This window comes from Aptenodytes forsteri, unplaced genomic scaffold, assembly GCF_000699145.1.
Source record: "Aptenodytes forsteri isolate BGI_AS27 unplaced genomic scaffold, ASM69914v1 Scaffold12, whole genome shotgun sequence".
Lineage (NCBI taxonomy): Eukaryota > Metazoa > Chordata > Aves > Sphenisciformes > Spheniscidae > Aptenodytes > Aptenodytes forsteri.
Window position 1 is genome coordinate 822,636 of NW_008794161.1, and position 26,555 is coordinate 849,190.

General features: G+C 39.6%; 1 protein-coding gene across 1 annotated transcript in view; it reads left to right on the plus strand.

Annotated features, from left to right (window-relative positions):
* The window catches only part of DGCR2 (DiGeorge syndrome critical region gene 2), a 55,080-nt gene extending 29,098 nt beyond the window's left edge, over window positions 1-25,982 (plus strand). Inside the window, exons 4-11 of the mRNA XM_019472474.1 lie at window positions 8,870-8,995; window positions 11,339-11,549; window positions 12,529-12,605; window positions 15,202-15,378; window positions 17,470-17,673; window positions 21,674-21,826; window positions 22,505-22,741; window positions 23,538-25,982. Coding sequence (XP_019328019.1) covers window positions 8,870-8,995; window positions 11,339-11,549; window positions 12,529-12,605; window positions 15,202-15,378; window positions 17,470-17,673; window positions 21,674-21,826; window positions 22,505-22,741; window positions 23,538-23,779 — 1,427 coding nt within the window. The 3' untranslated portion in view covers window positions 23,780-25,982. The remainder of the gene's footprint in view (window positions 1-8,869; window positions 8,996-11,338; window positions 11,550-12,528; window positions 12,606-15,201; window positions 15,379-17,469; window positions 17,674-21,673; window positions 21,827-22,504; window positions 22,742-23,537) is intronic.
* Window positions 25,983-26,555: the final 573 nt, after the last annotated feature.

Below are 26,555 nucleotides of genomic sequence, written 5' to 3' on the forward strand. Positions count from 1 at the left end.
ACATTGGCATTTCACAGCAACAAGCTCTTCTAAATATTCATATTTTCTAGTGTGGAATTAGAAGTAAATCTAACGCTCAAACTTTGAAACTGTGCTATAGTTAGCCATCTCCCCAGCGTGCTACACACAAATAATTAAAAGAATGTGTTCATTGCTCTTTTTAGAAAGCTTTTGGCTAGTCTGTGTGAGTGTATGTATTTGCAGCACAGGGGAAAAAACTGTTGGTAGTTTCTTCTGACATTGAAAATTAAGCTGTGCCATTGATATTCTAAGGATATTCTTTACGATGATGAAGCAGGAACTTGAAGGCATGAATTCAACTGTGGCATAATTCAAAACTCTTATCTCTACAGTGTGAATAAATTACATTCAAAAACTGTTTTAAGAAGTTCTTTGCCACTGAACTACTTAATTTGCTTGGGAGAGAATCACATGAATTTTGCGGCATTGTCATCACAGCATTCAGTCTGTCATCATTCTGGGTTTTGAGCTATTTTAGAAAGGTGCTACAAAATAGTAACATTGGTATTTCACAGCAACAAGCTCTTCTAAATATTCATATTTTCTAGTGGAATTAGAGAAGTAAATCTAACGCTCAAACTTTGAAACTGTGCTATAGTTAGCCATCTCCCCAGTGCGTGCTACACACAAATAATTAAAAGAATGTGTTCATTGCTCTTTTTAGAAAGCTTTTGGCTAGTCTGTGTGAGTGTATGTATTTGCAGCACAGGGGAAAAAACTGTTGGTAGTTTCTTCTGACATTGAAAATTAAGCTGTGCCATTGATATTCTAAGGATATTCTTTACGATGTGGATGTCCTAAAGAAAGATGCTTTTATAGTTGTGCTGTTACCATTTTTTCAGCTAACTTTGGCCAAATGTGAAAAACTAGAGAACTAATAAAATTCTGGACATTAATGGAAGTCAATGACTAGGGGAAAGCAGAGTCACTTTAATGTTTGGATTTACTTAAAAAGCACTGAAGGCTTCACTTGTGGGAATATTAGAACATCCACATTAGAACATCCACATGAGTAGAAAACTGTATTTTTATCTTCTCTTGTTGCCTGGCATATTAGTCGGCAATTTAAGTTGTTGCATGGAGGATGCAACAGAATGATGTTGACTCAAGGACTGGAGTTACAAAGAATATTTGGTATATGGCTAGGAAGAGGATTTCATGAAAGTAACATTTCTCAGTAGATAGACTCTGCTTTTGTGCTTGGGGTGTAGGTCTCACTGGACTGTGTGGCCTGACATGATGAGAACAACTTTAGGTTAAGAAATGAAAGGAGATGTGTGGGAGAGACTTGATTCATCGCCATGTCTGTATGCAGGAAGAGGAGAATAACATACATAAAGAATACTAGAGGGGTAAATGATGGACAGCATAGAGAAGGAAAGTATTCCACTTGATGAGAAGAGTAATTGGATAAGTAATTGGTGAAAAGGCTGTGCTCAGTAGAACAGCCAGAAAGCTGGGTGTGGCCTTTATGAAAGAACTGAGATATTTGCACAGTAATGCAAGGAGTGTAGCCAGCGAACCAGAGGAACAAGAAGTACTGGTGTAGGGTGTAAAAACTCTATTATACCTGTAACAAAAAATCGGTGGGATAGCGTTGTGACCTGAAATGGGTGTTGAAGGGCACGTGTAATTCAGAACTGTCAAGAATAAGGACAGGTTGGTGTGCTGGAGTGCATGTGAATGGTGTGCTGGAGTATAAAAAGGAATAGCATGAATGAATGTAAATCTATAGGCCAGAATAAGTTTGGAAGAGCACAGTTTTCTTATGTTGGTGAAAGCAATACATATGTGACCAGTCATAGGAGAGACTAAGTCCTGGGACGTTGACCGGGGAGCTAATGCTACTAATAATAGTAGCACATAGTCGTACTTCGGAGTGATAACTTTATTCTTTGGCCACTGAATTAACAAGAAATGATGCAGCTTTAAACTTAGAAAATACCTTTGGATTTAGATGAGCAATCATGAGATGATTCAGCTAAATTTAAATACTTTTTAATTAAGGTTCTTAATTTCAATAAAAGCAGACTGAACGCTAAAAGAACTAGTTAGTGAAGCTACCTGGACTTGTGAAACTTGGAGAATTAAAATATCTTTAAATTAAAAGGTATGAAATCTCTCTGAAGCATGAAAAGAAAGCTTGCAAGAAAGGGCTCTGAATCTGGTTGAGAAGCTTGTTACTTTTCAGCCTTTGAGCTACTAATGGCACACTCCAACGTGAGTAACTTGGAAAAGATCAATGGCAGTGAATTAGGGTTTTGTGGTGGTGATGAAGGTGTGTTTCAATGACTACTTAGTCATGTTGGTATTTTCAAAGGTTTAATACAAAGCCATTGTAAGTTATTTGGCGCTGTTGGTTTAGTTCACCTTTTTTAGGCCTATTTCATTCATGTTAGTAACAAAGCTCCTATTAAAATAAGAGGATCATTAATTAATAAATTAGTTTGGTAATCATGTGTTGTCTGAAGTACAAGAAACACCCCAAACCCTAAGACGTTTTTGTTAGAATAATTTCTTCAGGCATTTTTTTCAGAACACAATTAGGTAAGACATTAATTCATTGACAATCTGAATAAGTGTATGAAATGTTTATTTTTGCTAGACCATGTATTTCTCTGAAGATAGTCATCATAGCTGTTTTTATTCTTACTGTTTCTTTTCAGAATGACCATTTTCCTTTAAAACATGGAATTCCTTTCAGTCCCAAACTTGTGATGTGTAAAGTGCTCTTCCCCCTGCCCTTCCCACTAGGCACGCAAATGTTAGTGGAACTTGCAGCAGTGATTACCCTCAACTCATCTCTCTGGTAGACTAAAACCAATGGCTGCTTGCTCTTGTGAGCGTACTAAAAATTACTGGGAGGGTTTATGTAGCATATGCCTGCAACTCTCTTCTACTTAAGCAGTGAAGACTCATGAAATTTGTGTACTGTTCCGTATCAACAGTAATTGATCCTAAAAATAGTTTATCACAACGTGGTGTATTCTGTGGAATGGTAGAAACGGGCATTAATACATTAAATAGGGACTTTTATAAATGGGAATTTATTATTTCTACTCACTTCCTCTTACGTTTCTATACGAGGAGTCAAAGTAGTAACATAACTTTTCCACCTTTATAAAAGGTTTGTATTTAAACCCCTAAGAAGGAAGGGCTCTGCAGTTTGCCTTTTACTGCTCATTGGATTTCCAGCTTTGCTTCTACCAGAATATCAGATCAGCTTCTCCAAATATGCTACATTCTTTGCAGGCCTTCTGGTCAAAACTCATTTTCAGCAGTACGAGTGGAGCAGGGTTTAGTATAGCGCTGGCTGTTTACATGTGGTTTTTTCCTTATGCTACAGGCTTGATGTTTGTTTCTGTTACGTATGAACAGAGAACGGATGTCTTAAATTCCAGTGCCTTTCATAAATCCTATCCATACCAGTTTTTCAGCTTGCAATTATATTGGTGATCATTCTGTTTCCTTCATTAATTTATTTATTTTTTGAAAAAATGGAATTCTTCCCAGGAATAAGTGATCAGATTGTGCCGTCAGCTGTTCTTGGGCTTATCCTAGCATCTGAATTTGAAAACCTTCAGCTCACCTTGTGCGCAAGGGTGCGCACACCCTTGCCTAATGCCACATTCTTCCTTTATAAGGTATATCTCAGTACTGTTTTCTAGACCTGCTTGTTCAGAAACAAGAACACTGGAAAGTTTCAGCGAGGTGAATGCTTAGGGTTCCCCTGCCTCCCCGGCCCCCAAGCCTGAGGCCACAATCAGCACTGGGCAGCTGGCCATCCTGGTGGTAGTGGTCCTGGGGCAGCAGTTGCAAGCAGTGGCTAGCAGTAGTATGAGCTGCCCTGCAGTTCCATGGCAAACAGTATGATTTTACATGTTTTTATGTTGAGATTGGGAGCCTAATTTCATACAGAAACAATCTTGCTAGGAAGCTAACTGTAAATGCTGATCTTGAGCAATGTGATCTTGTATGCTGTTCTTAAGGACTTCCCCAGATACTGTATCAGGAAGAAGTGTGCAGATTTGGAGATCACTTGCCCCAGCACATACACACTATATCATCTTTGAGCCTGCAAAGTCTCCTTTGTGGAGCCAGCTGAAGGTATGGCCAGTTGCTGATAAAGCAGCAGCTGCAGCACACTGTTTTGCAGTGATCATAAACAGCTTTGTATTTTGTTTTGCCAAGGATATTGTGTTTGGTTGAAGTGACTGTTGACATTTGTGCACTTTTTAGTACATCTCCTTTTTTAAACTTAGGTAATAATGATAAAAATCTCCCATCATTTCCACGCCTTTTCTGAGCCCTTGCTGAACTCCTATATGATGCATCCTTTTTAACCTACTTGGTGCTGTTTAAATTATAAGCTCTTTACTGTCAGTCTATTACTTTGAATAGTGCTCAGCACAGCAGGATGCTGTTCTTGGTTGGCATCTATTTCCTAGCATAATACAGTTGATAACGCAAAGCATGGAGCTGCTTGATCTCAGAAGAATCACTCTTCTCTGGGGACTTCTGAACTGTATTTCCAAATCTTTAGGCACAAAACTGGATTTAATCCTGAAGTTCTCTCACCTCTCAAATTACCAGGTGGAATTAAAAGCTTTCCAAGCTTTTAGTAGGTAATATGCTGGACAGAAAATTTGAAGCTTAGGGGACAAGGCAGATTTTTATGTAAACTTTGAGAATCTCTGTGTTTAAACAGGATCAACTCAAATCTTGGAACAAATAAGATATGACAAGACCTGGTTGCTTCACAAACAGTTTAATTTTGACATGATTTGACATAGTACATTCATCCTTGTGAAGGGTTTGGCTTGAGTGACTTGTCATCTGTGACACATTAACTCTGGAAACTAGTTCAGCTCCCCAAAATCCAATATTCACCCCTTTGAGTCCTGACCCTACAAGGACCTCTCTATATTACAGTCAGTGTCTTCTGTCTGCCTGGCCTTTTTTTGGTGCAAAGCAGACCTTGGCGTGTGTGGAAGATTGCAGTTTCTCTTCTAGCTCCTCGGTACACAGTTTTCCATTTGGCATCATGTTTGTTCCCCCATGCAGTGCTGCTCGGCACGTGTATGTTCTAGCCTGTTCCTGTCTCAGCTGGTGCCAGCTCTCACTTTTGTGCGGTCTCAGCTCCTCGGCTTACGTTCCATTTGCACTACTTGGCTTTTTGCTTCCTTTTACTTGGTCCAAATGATGGATGCACTGAGTGGGACAAAAAAGGAGCTTTCTGCTCTGCTTGTGTGCTTGGCTTCCCCTAGTGAGACACCACGTGCAAAGAAAGCATTGCTTAGATCCTGTGGATAAATGCTGCAGAGTAATCTCCATGGATGTACACAGGAGAGTATGGACAACGTAACTGAATTCCTTCCAGCCTCTGTGAATAATGGGCAAGCTCATATTTCTTTCAGACTTAAACTTGACTGCGTTTGTCCCCTCCGTTTTTTCTGTGTGCCCAACAGGAACAGCGAAACTTGTACTCATGGCACAAAGCTTTTTCTGTGAGTTAGCAGGGCTGTGTTATGCAGGCTGCAGTGACAGTGCTTGTTCAACTAAAACGTAGTTAGAAATGTAAGCAAAATTTCTTCCCCTTCCAATCTCTTAATTTTTGTTCTGAACAATTGTTGAACTGTTTTGATTCAGATCTGCAAAAGTTTACCAATATAAAATGTAGTAGGAGCCATCCAGTATGGCAAACTTCCATTCTGAATTGGTAGCTTGAAGTTTTAAACAACTGAAAATAGTTATGGAATCAGCAGCGTCGGGCAACTTTCTTGATGTATAGCACTATACTTAGACTGTGATTGTGCTAGAGTGAATTAGATAGCAACTGTAAATTGGAAGGAGCTGGGTGAATACTAATCATGACTTGATCCATTTGGAAACAGATTGGAGGATGCTCGTGTCCACCATTCTATAGAATTTGAGGGGAGAAAAAACATTGCACCCCATGAATTTTTTCCTTGAACTAATTTTTCCCTTTTCCCCATCAACTAACAAACAAATTACGTTTCTCGTATAATTGTACAAAGTCAAAGAAAACAGAACTATCTGTCTTGGCCCGTAAAAATACTACTGTTGCTGTTATTGCTTGTGGTTGTAATATCTAGAAGAATAAAGGTTTTGGAAAATAGCTGATCTTCCAAAATTTTATGGCTTTCAGAATATTAAGTATACACATAAGCAATAAAAATGATAGCTTTTCCTTTCTGAAACACTCAAACATGGTTAGGTTGTGATCTTCTGGCTTAGGTTGTTATCTTAAAGCTTAGTCCATGGTACTATTAATTTATTTTTAAAGATAAAAATATTTTTATAAAGGAAGCAGGAACAGCAAAATACATAGAAAATTCTTCTGCAGAGTATTGAAAAAGTACAATAGAAACCCAGTCCAATTACACCTTTGCCACCAGAATCTGCAATGGCTTTTCATGGCAGTCAAGTGACTTAGAGGCTTGTTAGCATCCCTTTCTTTATTGCCCTGGAAAAACTTGTCATCGTTGCTTTTCTCAGAGACCAAAAATTCAAGTCAAATAGAAGCAATTTAATACTTGAAGAGCACCAGTTTATTAAGCAGCTGTCAGTGTTGGGCTTAAAGGAGAAGTAACTTGTGGTGGCTGCTTTCTGCCTCTTCAGTCCTGCCTGGTTTCAGCAGGGAGTCTGCTGACACAGGCAGATGCTGAGGAAGGAATTGAGTGTCCTGCTTCCTGGGTGAGGACTGATTGAACTCACTTTTTGTGGGATCTGTGTAGCTATTTTTCAAAGCAACTGGCAGAAATTCTGTCAATTTAAGATGTTAGCCCAAGTAACCCTTTCTTAACCTCGCATGTTAAAACCTGTGAACTTCTGTTTTATTCCTGGGGGAGGGAAATTGTTAAGTCCTTGTGGGCGTTCTGTTTAGCCATCGAGGGTCAGCCATATGGTGTTGCATCTGCTCTCACTTCTGAAAGGGAACGAATTTTTCGTGCGTTTGGTTCTTACTGGTTCTTTGGGTTTCGTTGTTACCATTTAATGCCATGGGAAAATAGAGCTTCCCATGCTGGGCTCAGTTCATCTTTGATAAAGCATTCTACATTAGTTAGCGTTATTTTTAAAGTCTTACTATCATTAAAGATTTGCTTTTTTAGTGTCTCAGTATTGCTCTGAAAATCATAGTGTAAATACTGCTACTGAACCGTTAGGATTAAGAATAGTCAAATTCTAAAACTAAAAATAGGTTGGCCTTTAAAGTAATGAAAAATAATCGGTGATCTTCACTGTCAAATTATTTTACCATTTAGTGTCCTTTGAAACGTACACTGACTGAATTTCTTGGCACTAACTTCTTGCCTGTGATAAATAGCTTATTCTAATATTGAACAGTAGGATTACTACTTTATTCCTGTAAGGCCACGTGAGTGTATTATGCACAGCCATTTCTTAATGGGTGATCTCTATAGACATGTAATTCCTAGGATAATGTGATAATTAAATATCCCTTGCTTATCCCATTAACCCAGGGCAAACTCAGTATGCTAGAACCAGATGAATGCAAAGCTACTCTGCTGTTCCTGGGCTCCAGCTAGTGATTTTTTTGCTCATTGGTGCTAACATTTGTTCCAAGGAGTGCATTGTTTGATGGTGGGTCTTCTGGAGGTCTTTCCCCCCAGGTAATACAGCGAACAGTCCCCAACTCTGGGTTTAAATTACCATGAAATTGCTGTGAACCTCTTGCTTTTTAAAGATAGTCTGAAAGAGAAAGTTTTAATGATGTAGTTTTGAATGTTTTTTCAAAAGATGTAGTTAAACCTGTTGAAGAAGACTACGTAGCTCCTCTTTATTTGGGACCATGACTGGTTTATTTGGTTTAGCTAGGCTCAATAGAGCTAATCAGCTTTAAAGGAAAATAAGCTGATTTTTTATAAAGAAATGAATGTCTGCATAGCTCTTCGTGCTGGTTAAACTCTATTACCTTTAATAACATCTAGTAGTGTTAAATAACATACTAGTAGATATTTCTAATGCTTACATTCTTGGGTTCCTAATTTTTCTCTTTTTAAGGTTAATCCCTTGTTTCCAGATTAATCTTTCTCGGTGCTCATCTCTGTCTTTCTCAAAGGTTTCTCCCCATCCTGTAGCGTCTCCACCTGAACTGTGCGCTCCTTATTTACTCCTGGTAGGCATGTGGAGCCTCCCAGCCCCTTTTCTGGAATAACGTCTTGCACTGTGTTCTTCCTAAGTTATTGAATCCAGTTGTGAGGTATGCCCATTAGAAGCCCTGACACTGAGATGAGGGTGTGTATGTTTTTTGTTTCAGAAATAATGAACTAACATTTCCTTTAGAAGCTTGAGAGTGAATGAAAAACCTTGTTTTTCTGGCTGAAGATAGGTTTCCTTTCCTGGTTTTAATTTTGTCCTAGATCTCAGAGAATGTGTTGGAAAACGTATTGGAGAAGTTGTCTTATACCCTTGAACATACAACTGAGAAACAAAGCAGCTGGAGAGTGGGTAGTTCTGTAAACAGGAACAGATAAAACGCACTGGGGATGATGCATTTGCTGCAGCGATTGAAATGATGAGCGTCAAGTCCTGTGTACAACTGCAGGCTGTTGAGAATCTGCCAAAATATTTAGCTTACTCTGCAAGACTCATGTAATGGCTTGTTGGTTCTTTTCAATTGTAGGTATTTCAGTTATGTACCATGTAAAATGGCCAAGGTGTTGTTGCAGGGATCTACCATCTTTGTTTACCTATGTTATTTATCATATACGTCTTGAATTAAAACCCAGAGAAAGTTTAATAAAATGAAATCTGCCTTTGCTTGCATCTTTCACTGGTACTGACTATTTCTTCTTGTCCCCAGGCTTGACAGGGGACCAGCGAACTTACCATGGGAAGGAGAATGTGGACTCCAGGCACAATCGAGGGAGAGGAGGAGAGGCAACCCGCTTTCACACCGTCAATGTGGCACAGCCTGTCCGATTTAGCAGTAAGTTGCAGACTGGGAAATCTGGGCCATCTTTCTGCTAATTAATTTAGCAATTTAGGCTATTTTTTTTAAGGAGAAATTAATAGATTTTTCTCTTGCATAGCTTTTTTGACCAGATTTTATTCATGTGCAGTGCTTTTTAAGGTTTTTGTACATTCCTTTTATATGCGTCCTGTTATATTGCATAGTTTATATAGCAGGCCAATACATGCAAAGAATTCTACTTCCCTAGTAATCCTGTTTTTGTGAAACCAGAGGTGCAATTTCCTGTTATAACTCATTGCAATTACAGAAAACTAAGCCCATGGTTTAAGTGATGGTTTCATCCTGCAGCAGGGGTGATAGTCTAGCCCTTGTCTCTTGATGTGAGCTTGCATGTAGGATTGTTCCCCTGGAAAGTGGGGGGGACGGGGGGCGGACCAAAATTGATTGCTCTTGATTGAAGTAATTTGGAAGATGATCTTAAAGACGTTGCACTATTATTAGTTAATTAAGTGCATCTCTGATGTTGTGAGTTTTGTATCCTTTTTAATAGGAAAAATATTCTTTAGGAATAAAAATATTCTTTAGGGAGTGGGGAACTTAAGGAAATTCTTCACTTGCTTCTCTGAAGACTGTCAAGGAAGTATGTAGCGCTTGAATGGGTTTCGCCATGTTACGCCCACCAATCAATCGGGAATCTTCAAAAATATCACTTCAGTGGCATCCTGCCATCTCACCTGCAGCACTGCTAGTGCCACTGTCAGCATCCTAGTCCCTGCCTTATCGAAAGCGTTGTAAATGTCCTGCAAGTGTCCTTCCCACTGATCATAGCTCGTAGTGACTGCTGCCTCTGAATCTCTCCAGGCCCAAAACATCTAAGTCTCCCCTGCCTTCTCCCTCTTATCTTGGTTCCCTCTTTGCTCCAGGGATCATCCAGTGATTTGGGAATGGGAGACAGCACTGATTAGCCTTGGAGAGAGGGATGGGACAGGTTAAGAAGATGACATGGGGGGAAGACAGTATAGCAGTAATTGGGAACAATTGCTTTGGACTATGGTGATCTTCTGAAAAAGACAAGTGATTAGCAAAAGTAAAAATTCACCTCTTCGTTGATTTCCCTGGTCGTGTCCCCCCCCCCGGCTTGAGGACAAAAATGCTTATTAAAATAGGTATTTTCATTTGTCACGGATTCCAGTAGCTAAATTATGTTAATAAAATTTATAGAGGACAATAAAGCAATTTAGAAATTGATACAGCAATATCTAATGCTCTGCAGTCTGATTGATACTGTATTCTGTCCCATCTTAGTGATGTGAACAGTAGATCTGAAAAGATCCTATATAAATGGAGAATAAGGAAAGATGTTTAATTAAAGGGCTTCAAATCTAAGTTTGTATATCATTATTTGATGATAAAGATAACTGTTTCTGAAGGGAATAAAGAGGCTTGAGAACAGGAACTCTGTGAATGCATGCAACGAACATAAAACAGTTTGTGAATTTAAAGTTGCTTGCTTACGTGTTGTGCAAAATTAATACTGCAAATGCAGGTGCTAAAATCATATTTCCTGTCTGTTTTAAATTTCATCCGCCTGTCTCTGTGATTCTATTAGCTACCCATCACCCCTAAGAATGCCAGTCAAAAGCCCATGGGCCTGTTTCATCCAGAAATGCCTCAAGGCTTTTGTTGCATATTCCCTCCATTGAGTTAACTGAGAGAAAGCAGAGAAAGCAGTTCACACCATCACCTTCTTGCTTCTTGAATATCCACTTTGCAGTGATGTTTTTCCAAAGCAAACAACATTTGCCCCAGAACCCCCATTGTCTTTAGTGATTGACTATGGGAGCAGGAGTACGTGAATACTACTGAGACTGTTTGTAAAAGTAGGTTGAAAACTTCACAGCAAGTTGGGTGTATTGCTAACCACCTAATAGAAAGACAGAATCATTAAATTGGCCACCTCTGGTTTTTTTTCTTCCTGCTCTTGCTGCTTGTTTTGACTTGGATTGATAGAACTGATTGGATTTATAAAGATGTGCAGGGAAATATCTTCCACAGTAGATCATCAGTCTTAATTAAAGACTTTAAAGGCTGTCACAGTGCAATGGAACATTACTAGGAGTTGCATCTTTTTAAATACATTTTTTTTAAATTTTCCTTTATCAAAAGCTCTAGTAAAGTAAGTCATCTGTGATCAGTAATGCATGCATCTCCTCCTGGTGAGGTGAAGTATACACAGTATGTTGTGTGTACACATCCAAGTGATTATGCATTGCATTGTCATAAACTGATTAGGATGCATTATCCTGAAGATCCTAATTTGGGGGGAATGGTTTCCCTTCTATTCTTCATGTTTCCTAGGAAAGTGCCCAACAGGATGGCACCACTATGAGGGCACAGCCAGCTGTTATAAAGTGTATTTAAATGGGGAGAACTACTGGGACGCCGTGCAGACATGTCAGCGGGTGAATGGATCCCTCGCCACCTTCACTGCAGACCAGGAGCTAAGGTTCATCCTGGCACAGGAGTGGGACTTGGAAGAAAAAACATTTGTAAGGAAGGACCAGCGTAGGTGAGTAGGAAGGAAAGGACAAAGATCTTATATTGCATGAGAATGGTTTGTGTGTGATACAAATGCTGGTAGTCCAGTTTGCTTAGAAAATCTAATGGTAAAATTGACTTCAGGTTGATAACCCAGTATGGTCATACTGGGTGACTGTTTGGCAGTGGCCATCTGTATTTTATATTTTAATTAACATTAACAGATAGGCTACAATTCGACAGAATCTTTTTTATCTTCAGGCTGTCTCAGCAACGTACTAGTATTCTTGAACTGCAACAGGGAAGATGAAGTTTACAATGACTTACTGCTGCACTACCCTGTATAGAAATAATTCTTTAAATTTTTCAACAGAATTTTTGTTTCCATTAAGTACCAGTAGCTCTAACAAAGACTGCAAGTTTGAGATAAGAATGAAATAAAAAGCCATTTTGAATTGCAAGAACTATGTTCTGGTGGCTTTAGATATTTCATTCTGTTGGTTCATAACAAACATAATTCCTTTTTTTTGCCGGTGGTTTTTTTTTTTTGTCAGTCTTATGGGCTGCCATGACAGATCACCAGGAGTGGTTCATTAATGGTGTATTTCTGTCTCTGGAGAGTTAGATGGTTTGACCTGGAACAGTCTGACATAAGTTGCATATGTTTATAAAATATTTGACTTCTGGATGCTTTTGTGTGGTTTTTGGGTTCCAGATACTGAAGTGCTGCCATAACAACAGAATAAGGTGCTTATTATGAGTATAAATAAAAGACATGGTGAGTTATTGTTTGTAAACATAGAAAACTATCAAGTATTTTCCTCTATTCCTCAACTGTAGTCTCTCCACATTGCCAGCGTATGGGCTGAAATGTTAAGGAAAAAGTCATCAGAATGTTTTGAAAGTTAGCTTTTAAGTATAAAAACATTGGAAGGTTCTGTGTAATTTATTTTATTTTCTTTGCACATTTTTGGCTTGTATCTTTAGAATCTAACTTGATTTCTTTGTAGGTTCTGGGTTGGATATCAGTATGTGATCACCAATCGAAATCACTCTCTAGAAGGTCACTGGGAAGTAGCTTATAAAGGTAGGCCTCTCAAATTATTACTTAGTTAAATGGCCCGTGGAAACTGTCTTACAGTATGAATATTATTTGCAAGAACAACATAACTTCTTTCAGTGACAATGTTGAAATAGTGTAGGGGAACTGCTTTGTTTTACAGTATCAGAACAGAAGAGTCTAATACTCGATACACATGTCTTATTTTCAAGTGTAAGAAGTTTCATAGTTTTTCACATTGACGTCTTGTGGAAAGAACGTGTTTTTCAGTTTATTTGGGCTTTCCCCTTGATTAAACTGAGAAAAAGGAAACTACTCTGTAGTTTCTCATTCTTTGCAGTGAACGTCTAGCTGAACTGTATTTGCATAGACTAGTGTAGGATATTGGGGGGTTTTAGCTTTTTAAAAATGGGTAGATTTTTATATACTTAAAAAAATAATCTTGAATTTTGTAAAATTATCCAGGTTTTTTTCATTTTAAAGTACTTCAGATAGTTTACTTAGACCAAGACAAAATTTGCCTAATCCCAGAAATAAATCCCAGTTTATATGAAAAACTGAACATTAATCTGATAGGCATCACAGGCTGAACTTTTCAATTGCAGAACAAGAAGCTCCCTCTACTGAAAATGCAAAGTTATGTTTCTACACCTTTTATTTTTAACTAATTCAGTTGAGGGATTAGTTAATCTTAAAGCCATTATATGAACTCTTACGTGTAGAATTGAATGTCTAAATGCTGTACTGGTTTAGGTAATGGAAAATTTAAAACAAAGGGGTTTTTTTTTTTAAGCATCAGCACTGTGAATTCCAGTGTAGCATTTGAAAACTAATCTGAATAGTTTGCTCATATACAATTTTCAGTAATGGAAAATCTGGAAGGAAAACTGTCCGTTAGGTACAGATACGTAATTGTGAACAGAATTTTACTACAGTAGGTTCTTGAAAAATACTTCCTTTGACACATGAGAAGTAGTAGAACCCTGCGTAGCTTTCTAATGACAGTACTTGTTTACTGTGCTGCCATGCACAAAAATACTGATTTCTTTTGTCATTTAAGTTAACAGAGTTGACTGAATATTCAGAGGAAACTGCTCCTTCTTCTGGAGGCAGGAACATTTTCATTAGTTCCTTAAAGTAAAGCACCTAAAGATGTATTTGCACAACAGGGGAAAGGGCGGGAGGAAAGTCCAACTTTTTCTCATAATAGGGATTTCTGGTCTGGACAAAACTGTTTATATAGGTGGGTTTCTCTTGTGAAGCCTAAGGAAGAAAAAAAAACATTCTCCTTAAAAGAACCTTTCTTTGCCCTTTGGAAAGTTGACTGCACTGCCATCTGCTGACAAAACGTTTACAACCAGGGAGGCATAAATTATAGAAAAATCACGGTACCTGTTTTTATCGTAAGTTTTATTTGATTTGATGCATTATATAAATTTAAGCCTTCTCAATACCATATATTCTTTTTTTTGCAAGCTTTCTATTTAATAAAGAGATACCTATATGAAATAAAATACATAGTAGTACATAGTAGCATTCAGTAGCTTCTGAAAAACTTTGCTTAAGCTTCACTGACTTGTAGTGAGGCAGACTCTGAATTCCTAGTATTGGTTTGAAAAGTGATTTGGAGTCGTATAGCTTGGAAATGTTAATCTATTATTGGGAGATGTGGAAGATAAGCCCTCAAAAAAATGATAGCAGAACCTAGTTGCATTTAAAAAAATAAACAAGAAAACATCATGCCTAACAGTGTTTGAAAGGACCATCATGTGAGAAAACTGCATAATATGCTTACTGCAAGAGCTGTTAAAATCAATGTTTAAGCACACAGATTTGGAAAGTAGGCTTCTGAAAACATATAAAATAAGCTGATTTTCACAATTGCTGTGTCTTGGTCTCCCATTAATCTCTGCAACTTTGCATACCAGCAGATTTAATGGTGAAGCGAGACACTGGTCAGAAACAACATTTTAAAAGTTATAAAATGCCCTCAACACCTCTTGCACTGTTTGGAACCCGTCACAATACAGTGTCTTAACAATTACGTGAGTTGGAAGGACCAAATAGTCCATACCACCACGGCAGCAGCAGAAGCGGCGTTGCAGCCTTGTTCTCTGCATAGCACTACTCTGCACTCTGAATGAGCAGCGTGAGATATGGGGGAGCAGCTCTGCAGTGCGCTGCACGAGATAGACGTACACACATCTTTGGAAACACTAGTAGATGCTTGGAGTGCCAGGTACAAGATTGGTATGGGTTCTTGCTCCACCAGTAGCAAGCATGGCCAAACTCAGCGTTGTTTGAAGGGGTGCATAATTATTGGCAGGCAAACACCATGGGACTCTGGAAAGCAGCACTTGTAGAGATATCAGAACATCACTCCTACTGGTGCAGAATGACAAAATTACCCAGTACTTTGAAAACAGCAGCCTCTTCTCTCTGTGAGTCACCCCTTCCCTCCCTGCTGTCTGCCTTCCCCCGGAGGCATGTTGCTAATGGAAGCTAAAGCTAGAGGACAGTAGCCTTGTAGCAGGGTCGCTGTGCATGAAATGAGTGACATTACAGACCCTTTCTAAAGCTTTGCATACCCGCAGGCTGCTTATACCAATGCATCTTGTTCTAGGCTCTTCAGAAGTATTTTTACCCCCTGACCCTATCTTCGGTACGGCTATGTCTGAAAATGAAAACGTTCTTTGTGCCCAGCTTCAGTGTTTCCATTTTCCTACCCTTCGGCACCATGGTTTACACAGCTGGTATGCTGAAAACTGCTATGAGAAATCTTCATTCCTCTGCAAAAGGAGTAAGTTGGTTTTAGTGCAGTGTTAACTGTGTTGTGTGTTTAAATATGCGTATAACAAATATGGGGAAATTGGTTAGTTATCCTTTCTACCTTTTGCCCAGTGAATTAAAAAAAAAAAGGGGGGGGGGGGGTTTAATTTTTAAATTTCTGCTTGGTTTAAATAAATAAGAGCATCCTAATGTGTGGTTGTCAGCCACAGTACAGATTTTAACTAAAAAAATGATTGTTAAACAGCTATATCAGCCCCAAAATAAAGTATACTTGGAAAAAAAAAAATCTAAAAAAAACCCCCGCGCCTTATTAGTAAATATCACTCTTAAATTATTAACTTCACATGAAAATGAGGAAATACTTATTTCTGGTTTATTTTGAATATAGCAAATTCTATTAAATTCTTTCCAGCCAATTATTAGAACTAGGGGGGAAAAAAAAGGCAAGTGGAGCTACTGACTTAATGTGGAAAAAAATGGCTTTCATTCTGTATCTTGCATTTCTTTACTCCAAAAGGCTTTATACCAACAGAGGTATTGGCAGTATTTTCAGGTAATATTTAAGATACCTGATATGGATGGTGCTCCTTTGCAAGAAGGAGAAAAGTTGTTGAACTTTTACTGCAGTTCTTGAAGTTTCTCTAGGTTTTTTTTTTCTTTAAAGCAGGAAAAAGACTTACAGAATGGCAAGGGAGGAAAATTCAGCCCTTCTTTGCCAGCTTTTGCACCTGAAATATTGAAAATTAGGAAGACAGGATATTGCCTTGTCTACCTTGAGATATAATAAAATCTTGGAATCTGATATTGAAGGGCATGTGTTTAGTCAAAATGATGATCAAAAGATGACCTTTTTGTCATCTTTTTGGGATGATGTTCTAAGGAAGGCGATAGCTCTGCCAAAACGTTAACCAGAGGGTGAGGCTATCAGATGTATAACTTAAGCAGAAGAATGCTGTGTCCAATTTCGGGCCTCGCAGTGCAAGAAAAATGTTGACAAGACCTTGACAAATTGAGGCGAGTTCAGTGGGGGCCAGCAAGATGGTGATGTGGGCCGAAGCACCTGTTTGAGGTGAGGCAGTGGGAATGGGGCTCCTTCAGCCTGGAGAAAGGAAGGCTTCCAGGGGACCTGATAGCAGCCTGCCAGTAGTTACAAGGAGGTTATCAAGGTGATGGAGCCAGGCTGTTTACAGTGGTGCGTGGCAGGAGTCAAGGGACTTTAAGTTGAAACAAGAGATTTGAACTGATGCCAGGGAAAACTGTTTAATCGTGAGGGTAGTCAAGAGTGGAACAGACTCCCAGGGAGGTTGTGCAGCCTCTATCCTCGGAGGTTTTTATGACCAGGTTAGATAAAACCCCGAGCAACCTGTTGGGACGTCATAGCTGACCCTGCTTTGAACAGGAGATTGAGCTGGAGACCTCCTCGGGTCTCTTTGAGTCTGAACTTTCCTGTGGACCTTCCCAGCTGACCTGTGCGTAGGTGGAGGGGGCAGGCCACTCTCCCTTGAGCAGCTGCTTCAGCTGGCAGCTCCCAGCGCTGTCTGTGTTTCCTCTTTCTGGTTTTGGTACCTGCCTTTAGGTCAGTGGGAGGAAAGGACAGTGGACAGAAGACACCTAAACTTCCTCCACTGGGCAGGGGTCAAGATGCAGCTAGGGCATTAGAAGTACTATTGCCTGGCTTCCTTTTTTAGGCCTGGCCTGTAAGAGTGTCCTTCAGGTTTGGTCCAGGGAAGATCCAGCTTTTCCTAAGTACCAGGAGAGAGGGAGGGAGCTGCAGCAGGCATTGACAGTGAAGCTTAAACTTCTCAGACCACTTGCTTTCCTGTGTCTTGGAGAGGATGCCTGAAAGCGTGTCAATTCCATTAAATACTTAAAACTCACTTTTATCAATTTTGAGCAGTAAATCATCCCTGCATGCCTCTAGACTATCCATTATCTTCCCCACTCCTTGGAGATCCCTTTTCAAAGTTGCTTTAATGTGAAGGCATGACTTTTAACTGGTGTTATGCTTATGTTTAAAAATCACTTAATGTAACAGAATAAACTGGACTCCTGTCTGGCAGGCTCACAGACACTTGGATATTGATGTGTGTTTCTGTTCTAGGCCAGACTTGCGTTGATATCAAAGACAACATTGTTGATGAAGGCTACTATTTCACTCCAAAAGGGAATGATCCCTGTTTGAGCTGCACATGTCACAACGGTGAACCTGAAATGTGCGTGGCTGCTTTGTGTGAACGGCCCCAGGGGTGTCAGCAGTATCGCAAAGACCCTAAGGAGTGCTGCAAATTTACATGTTTAGACCCAGGTAAGAGTTGACTGCTACAGTTTTGTCAAGAAAAATGAGTTCAGTGCTCAACTTGGTTATCTTTGGGTATAACTTTGTTTTAAATGATGCATCCCTTCAGACATTGCTGGGTACAAACACCCTGTGGGGAAAGATCTCAAATCACAGGAAATGAAACACTTCAGACTGTGGCTAGAAATAATTAGTCATCCTTGATGCTACTTATATAGGAGAAGCAGTAGCTTATTTTCTGTATGGAGGTTGACACTACTGTGGATTTTTAGTAGAGCGTCTTGCGTGGTTCCTTTATCATGTTTAGTTGTTATGAAAAGACTTCTCTCTTGAACAGTAATTAAGCATCTTTTTCTGGACTTGAGCATTTATGTGTGTGGAAGTTTGCATGCAGGGATCACATGGGAAGCAAAGTTTATAAATTATGTAGAGTTTCAGTAATAATCAGGACATGCAACCTTGCTTATTGGATTTGGCATCTCAGTGCAGCTTCTTGTTTTGGATCAGTAAAGTCTTCAGTTGACTCTGACTGAACTGTTTGTCAGTCACCATTTGGGGATTTAGATTTTGGGGGGGTTATTTTTCTGTAAAGAGACTTGCGAAAAGAAATGTATCTTACTTGGAATTTACTGTGAGGGTGGTCAAATACTGGAGCAGATTGCTTGTAGAGTCTCCATCTGTGGGGATATTCAGCACCTGATTGGACTCTGTGCTGGGCAGCCTGCTCTAGCTTGACTCTGCTTGCGCAGGGGTTAGACTGGATGATCTCAGGACGTCCCATCCAACCTCAACCATTCTGCGATACTGTTATTTCCTGGTATTTTAAAAGAACATAATCTTATCTGAGTGCGCTAAGAAACTATTGTTCTGAACTCCTATGGAAAACATGAAAGGTCAACTCTTGCCATCAGAGGCTTCTATTTCAGCCTGTTACAAAAAAGGGGTGCTTATTGGCTTCCAAATTTGCAGTCTTTCTTATTTGTCTTAACTACAGAAGTTAATCATTAAAGGCCACTGGCTCCTCCTTGCTGTCATTCACATTCCTTCTGAGGGTTAAGCTTAACAGATGTTTCTAGCTAGTGTTGCAGGTTGGTCAGTGAGAGTGGGGAAAAAGCAGGAGTCTTCCTCCCACTTTTATCAGCAGAGTTAAGACTTCGTCTTCACGTTTTTATCTTCAGGAACAGTGTCAGAAAAGTGTCATCCGGCAGACAGGATAAGATGGCCTGGGATAACCTCGTGCCATGTTCTTTAATCCTTGCTTATTGCTGTGGGTCTTAACAATTTCATGAATACTGATTTGAAGAGTGTATTTTACCACATCCTTTCTGATCCTTAAGCTCTTCTTTCTGTACTGATGTTAAATAAGACTGTTTCATTATACTCTTGCCTGAAGTGTTCTGGTTTTTTTAGTAACTTAGTTTTTGAGAGAAGAATCATCAAGCAGTTGTCAAACTTCCTTCATAATGAAGTTACTTCAGCTAGTGATAAACACTGAAATTTTTAAATTAAGCATTTCAGTTTTCCTTCTGGGTGTTTATAAATGACTATTCCAGATGACAAAATTAATGTATTACTTTCTTTAATCAGCGTGTATTTATCTTTTCCAATTCTTACATATATCTCCCCTAAGCTCTGTTGCAAAGGAAAGAAAACAGTTTACTAATCAACAGTAAGTAAATTAATCACCCAAGGAGAGACTGGGGGGAAATAAATCCTGCTGTTGGGTTGGCAGGTAATCAGCTCTCACAGTGTGAGTGGGTGAGCAATGATTACAAGTGGATAACGAATATTACTCAAGGACTTGGTAGTAGGGGAATTTTTCAGTGGTAGGAGTAAGCTGAGCAATCACAGCTATACTCTCTTGAAAGATGCTTCTCCTCATTTAGGTGAAGATAAATAGCAGTGGAAAATCTTTCATGTACTAACGCTGAAACTGAGGTAGTCTGTCTGTTGCTGCTCCATGGATGTGTGGTAGAAAATAATTTTTTTCTGTGGCTCTTGTTTAGACAGACCCACAACTCTTATTTGTGGAAAAAGTAATAAAAGAAATAAAATACTTTGAAAGAGCTGATGGTACAGAAGCTTTCCTAGTGACAAAACTGGTGCAGTTACAGGGTATTACTACCGTTTTGAGTGTAAAACAGACTTTCTGAAATAATCTGTTTGTATTTATGTGGGTTGGAAATCTCTGTGATGACTTACCTTGTTCTGTACAAGCTGGGTCTTTGTCTTTTTCTTAATCTAGGACATTACTTGACAATAGTTTATCCAGCCAAACAGGTTGAACATTAGGAGCTCTCACAGGCAGGGAGCAGTGTGATAGAGGCCCAAGACGCCCCAGAAGGTCCAAGAATTGCAGTTGTAGCTGGCCTAAAGAGAGTATGTGGAAGTCAGGCATTCTGCCTACAAGATTGCGTCATGCTTGCCTGTGTGTATATTTTACTTAAGTCACTTTATTTAAGGCAGTTATTAGCACTAATTTATGATGTTCATGAAGTCAGCATTGCCATAAAATGGAGGAGGAACAATGGCAGGTCTGTGGTGTTCAGGAGGGTGTGTTGGTTGGTAGGTGCGTGACTGCATCAGTTTAAGCTCTGACAGTAAGAGTTGCTAAAAGGTTTGACAGCACAGAGGCTTTTGTACTGCACAGCCAGATTTGAGAGGGTGTGATGTTCGAGCTCTATGCATAGTGCACTATTAAATGAATTTCTTGTTGCCAAGAATGCATTATGTAATAAACACCAGCCTGTTAGCCATGTACTTTAACGATGTATAAATTAGGTGGATTTTTCTGTTACTAGCATTTGTAGCAAGTCAGTACTTACAATTTTTGTGAGGCTTTTAGCTTTCTTTTGTAAGGAATGTTTGATACAGCTTTAGCTGCTGTTAGTGAAAGGAAACGTATTGAGAGAGCTCTTGCGACTGTGGTGGGTGTGGGAAAGGAGAGGTGGCCAGGATCTGGCTGGTTGCTCTAGGAAGCGTGGTGGCACTGCGGTGGCTGGGGAGAGGGGTTTGTACCTGGTTGTGTCCTGTAGCAGGAGGTGGCCAGGTTGTGCAGCCACTTCATCTGTTTCTTATCCCCACCTAACCTGGGTGCGTTTCTCGTTCTGAGCTCTTGAATGGGAAATTGGTGCGAAGAACACAGCACAGTCATTTTTAGGTCATTTTTCTTTGTGTAGAGTATCTTTATGTGCGCATGCTACTTAAGCACAACCAAGTGTGATTAGTTGAATTGTGAACCTCTCATGTCTGGCACTGGTAGAACGGTAATAATTTGCTCACAACAGCCTTCCAAGTGTGGATCTGGTTAGCAATGGTGTAGAGCTCTCAAAGTCCTAAGCTCCTCGGTCTGTTTCGTGTTCTGCCACTTGCTTTCTATGTGATTCTAGGAAAAGATTTAATTCCTGTTTACCTTAACGTCTTCAGTTCCTGAAAGATGATTATCATGTTGATTCACCTTTTTAAGGTATTTTTAATTCCTATCACTTAATGGTGCTAACCAATGTACCAATGACATACGGAATTTAGATGACCACATATTGGTGATAATGACAGTGTTTAGAGATTTTGTTGTTGGAAATGTAAAAGTTAAGCTGTCCAGAAGTCATGTAGAAACAGTGTGTAGATAATGCCAGTTCTCAGGCCTTTCCCATAGCTTCCAGGCCTGCTGTCCTCTTTAGTATAACATCATCAGCCATGCCAGGGAGACAAGTGGATGTGCAAAATGCTGTTAACCTTTCCTTTTTCCCGTTTTCAGAGACCTGAAGCCTTCAACATTTTGTCCCTTTTGCTGATTAAGATATTTTTAGAAATGTTTAGATCATCTTGCAATAAATAGATAAATCACCTGATGATTCATAATTTTCTTACATTTTTGAAATATGGGGAAGTGTTAAACCGGGCTAATGAATCTCCACTCTGCATTTATCCATTACTGACAGAAGAACCTCAAGAAAAATGAATCTTGAACAAAAGTAACAGGCTTCTTTTTACATGTTTTGTGTGACAGATGGCAACAGTTTGTTTGACTCAATGGCCGGTGGAATGCGTCTGATCGTTAGCTGCATTTCCTCCTTCCTCATCCTCTCTCTGCTGCTTTTCATGGTCCACCGGCTACGCCAGAGGCGGAGAGAGCGCATAGAGTCTTTGATTGGAGCAAATTGTAAGTAGCCTGTATCTGTAACAAGTCTTGATTTAAGTAGTGTATGTGCTTCAGAATAGAGAGAGCAGAAGAAATAACAAATCTGTGGAAAACATCAGTGGAAGTCTGGTTATAGATTCTAGTCAGTACTGTACCCAAATGTAGCTCTGCACTGGCTGCCTGAACTGGTCATGATTTGTACAAGTTTTGGTTCTCTGAACCACTCCACATTCGAAGAAAAAACTTTTTTATATCAACACTTACCTTGTGCCTCGTGCTTATTGTTGACAGATTGATGTACGTAAAGGTGAGAAATGTCACGGTCTTGCTTGACTGTGCCTGTGTGTCTTGGTAGGTTCTTCAAACTTGAACTTTTTTAGCCGATAATGGAAAAATATTTTTTGTTTGTATGTGGTCCAAATCTGAAATAACTTCTATGTGTGAATGATCTCCTTAGTTTGAAGAGGTTAGATTCAAATAGATGCGATGCAGGACAAACAGGCTGGGAGCAGGTGGGCCTGGGTGTCGTTGTGTAACTGCAGTAAGTTGACTTGTATAGGTTATGTAGACTTTTTTAGGTCTTCAGGACACATGAGTTTCTTGGGTGTGAAAAGTGGAAAAAGGTGTTGAGATCTGCCTTAAATTGAAGAAGAAAGCATGGGATAAAGTCGCTTACTTCTTTTTCTTCTCTTGAAATAGTGCACCATTTTAACTTGGGCCGCAGGATGCCTGGTTTTGATTACGGTCCCGATGGTTTTGGAACTGGCCTTACTCCACTGCATCTTTCAGATGATGGGGAAGGTGGGGCATTTCATTTCCATGATCCACCTCCACCCTATACTGCTTACAAGTATCCAGATATTCAACATCCAGATGACCCGCCTCCTCCTTATGAGGCTTCTGTCAATCCAGACAGCATCCTTTGTTCCACTCCAGGTATGCAGGCAATAACTGCTCTTTTCTTCCTCTTTTTCATTTTGGCTAGAGGGTCGATTTTTTTTTTTTTTTTTAAAACTAGAATCATGTATTTTAGTAATTGTGATGGGAAAATATATTTCAAGATAAAATCTCCTATTTCTGTGATGGAGGAAGTCTTTTGTTAAAATGTATCATTAAGCTTGTTTTTTCTCAGAGGTTCTTTGGATCACCTAAATTACAAGTGGAATCCATGCTGCAAGCAGTTTAACTCTTAGACCTTACCTTTTTTCAAGCCTTACCTTGGATGGGTTACCTGGTTACCTAGTTTCCACTATGCTGGTACCTTTTCTGGTCTTTTGGAGATAGGTCTGTAGAGATTGGTATTAAAAAGTAGAACAAATGTCAAGTACAAGAGATTTTGAATAAAATATATCCAGAGTCTTCTCTCTTCCCCACTTCCCCCACCCACACCCCCCAAAAATTGACCAAAAATATAACTTTCTAATGATTCACCCAGTGCTCTTCAGTTTTGCAGCTGCGATATTCACATACTGTAGAAATCATTCCAATTTGGGATTTTATAGCAGCATATCTCACAAGATAAGTGAGCCTGATTAGTGCAAGTATCTTATTTATATATCTGAGTTTTATTTTTGCTGCATAATTTTCCTCTTTTGCAGTGTCATCTCTTTTGTGCATTAATGCAAAACCAAGAAAAACTCAGAGCTTCCAGAAATACAGATAGTAAATCTATTTGGAAACATGAAATGATATACTTCACGTTCTGATTCTGCTTGTTTTTTGTCCTTTGCAGATGGAGTTCTTTCTCAGACTGTGCAAAGCAGTCCTCCATCACTAGGAAACTGTGATGTATCCCCACAGCTTACAGAGGGATCGCTTCCTCCCTCAGTTGGTCCTTCTCCAGTGGAGCTGGAAGACTCTGCTGACAGCAGCACCTTTCTTGTTCCTCCTGACACACCGCTAAATGAAAACACACCGGCAGAAACTCTTACGGGCAGCCGTCACAGCCACTGTTCTCTCAATACCATTGTATAAAGGAGTAAAAAGCCGACCGCCGGTCAGAAATAGTTTTAGCAACTGTTTGCACAGATAAACACTAATCCGTGGTTTGAACTTCAGAAGGAATCTCCACTTTGTTTTTTTGAACACTGCTTTTATGTTCTAGATTAGGATTGTGCCTCTCGTTTTTTGGCTGTCGTTATTCATTCACTAATCGGTTATTCCTGTAAATATGGATTGTATAACTGCTCTTTTTTCCCATTGGCTATGGAAAAGAGTGCAGAGAATTCCTTTGACTTCTAAGGAGGTGAAAAGTATGGGTAGTGTTTGGTTGGGTTTGGTTTTTTTTTTTTCTTAACCTGAGAGGAAACAAAATCTACATCAGAAAAAAGCTGCTTGGATTTGGCTGGATACCACTGGACCCAGGGAACAGACGATGGAAAAGGAGGGTGGGGGCAGTCACCATTCAATCAGTTGCTTTCTCTCTTGCTTCAGTGCTACACTTGGAAAAGGCAAAGAAGACGGAACTGCAGGGGAAGGGGCTGGGGGCCTGTTTTACAGAGCAGGAACACTGAGGAGCTGAAACACATGCCACCAAGTAAGAGTTACACAGTATAAAACATTGCGTGTTTTGATTTGCCTTGCTGTTTCAGAACACCGTAGGGACTGGAGGATGAATGATCTACGCAATATGTGACGAGTGGGTACTAAGAAAACTAGGATTTGCAATTACAATTATTTGTGTTGGTAGCTGCAAAATCTCATGTTGTCAGGTAAACTTCTGGCCCATAAAGAAGACTGGGTCTGTGTAATGCTTGTGTCCCTTTGGTAGAATCCTCATACGTGTTAGGTAGTACTTTAGGGAAGAGATGGGGAGCAATTAACTTTGATGCAGTCTCACTTTCACTATATGAAGCCCCTGTTTGTTATAATCTTATAAGGAAGATTGAGGTATTTTTCTTTGTAGTTTTAACTCCTTTACAGTGAACAGTTGCACAAGACTGTCCTGGATAAAAGACCATTGTTCTTGCTTTTCTTATTGCATGCTATATTTAGCATGTAAATGTGTTCCCTCACCTCCATTTCACTTCTTTATAGTTCTACAAATACCATTTAAAAACAGTGATCAACACACATGATGTTTAATTCTAATTGGACACTTGTTCCTTATCTGAGTCCCATAAATTGCCAACCCTATTCTAGGCATTTCCCCCGTGCCTCCCAAACCATTTATCCAGGTCCCACAAGGGGTTATAATGAGGTTAGTGTACTTAAATCAATGAAGCAGTTTGCTTCAGTCTGATACGTCATCTTGAATTTCCCCCTCAGATTGAACTCCTTAAACTAAGTTAATTTACAGATAGCAAAAAGATTCATTCGCTCCCTCACTAAACCCAAAGTCAAGCACTGTTGGTTTTGATAATGCGTGCAAAATAATCTTTACAGGTGATTTTAAATTTAAGTTTGGATTTCAGTGTGCAAATAATTTACCCTTTCCCCCCATACTCCTCTTGCCTCTGCTTCTCCTTGACTTACTGTAGCAGTCAACAGATGACATGAATTATAAGGAATTTGTAAAGAATGCCCTTTGTGAGTGTTCTCCTGTTACCTTATGAAGGGTACAAGCCTAGAGGGACAGGAAGAAAACACTGCACGGGGATGTGTATGTGGTCTATTTTTCTAGTAATGATGAGAAATCATACTCGTATGACAAATCCTAACCCACTGTTGTGGTTTCCCAGTGCAGCTGACTCTTTCCCCATTGAATATGCTGCTACTTTCTATTCTGTGTCTTGCCTATAGGCTTATATACTGTACTTGGGGATTGGTCTTGACAATTCAACTCCTTTTGCACAGAAAACTGAGTTTAGTTATTGACATCATATCTGGTGTCTTGACATTCAGACACTTGCTAACAATCTTGAATCCATCAGAGAGCGTGAATCACGGTTCTGGGGTGTGCTGCTGGCACGCAAGTGGGAGGAAGCACTGTTAGGAAGCCTCTCCGCCTGGAGCCGTACCACCGCCCGCGTCCTGCTCTCTGGTTTGACTGGCTCTAACAGCAGTGGTATGAAACGAGGAGTGATTCTCCACCCTGTGGGATGTCTTACCGTCTCCTCCTCTGAGTTCAAGTTCTGGTCTAATGAAGTGGATGGATAGCAGTAGTCAGAACCATGCGTACAAATTATTGAGCATTTCTGAAGTATGAAAATAAAGCGGGTTTTGTGCATTTTTGAGCACATTCATACGTTTTATACATTGTATGTACTGATTTTTCTTTAGTTTTATAGGTACGAATGTGTGTGTGCGTGTGTGTTTCTGGGTGGCGCGTGCAAGAGAGAGAGATATATATATACACACACGCACACTGTATATATATATATATATATATACACACTGTAGACTGTAACCTTTGTGCTGTGTCCAGCTAGGTGAAGCTAAGCACTGGGATATAAACTAGGCTCTTAGGGTTAACACTTCTCTCAAGCTGGCTACACTCTGTTGTAGGACAGGCTGTGATAGTGTACACTTAAGTAAGATGCAAAGTCTATGCTACTACAATCTGTTCCTGAAAAATATTTTGTTAGCAGTGCAAAATAGAAAACTTTCAACTTCTTTTGAAGCCAGATGGAATATCTGTTCTTTGTAGTATCCTAGCGCAATAACAGAAGGCCTTTTGGCTTGGTTTAGTCTCTGAAGCTGTGTTTCGTGGCCGAGGTGAACAGATACCTCACACTACTTCTAACACTGCGGGAATCTGTTTGATACTTTTTTTTTTTATTTTACTTTTGGTTCTGTGGTGAATTTTATT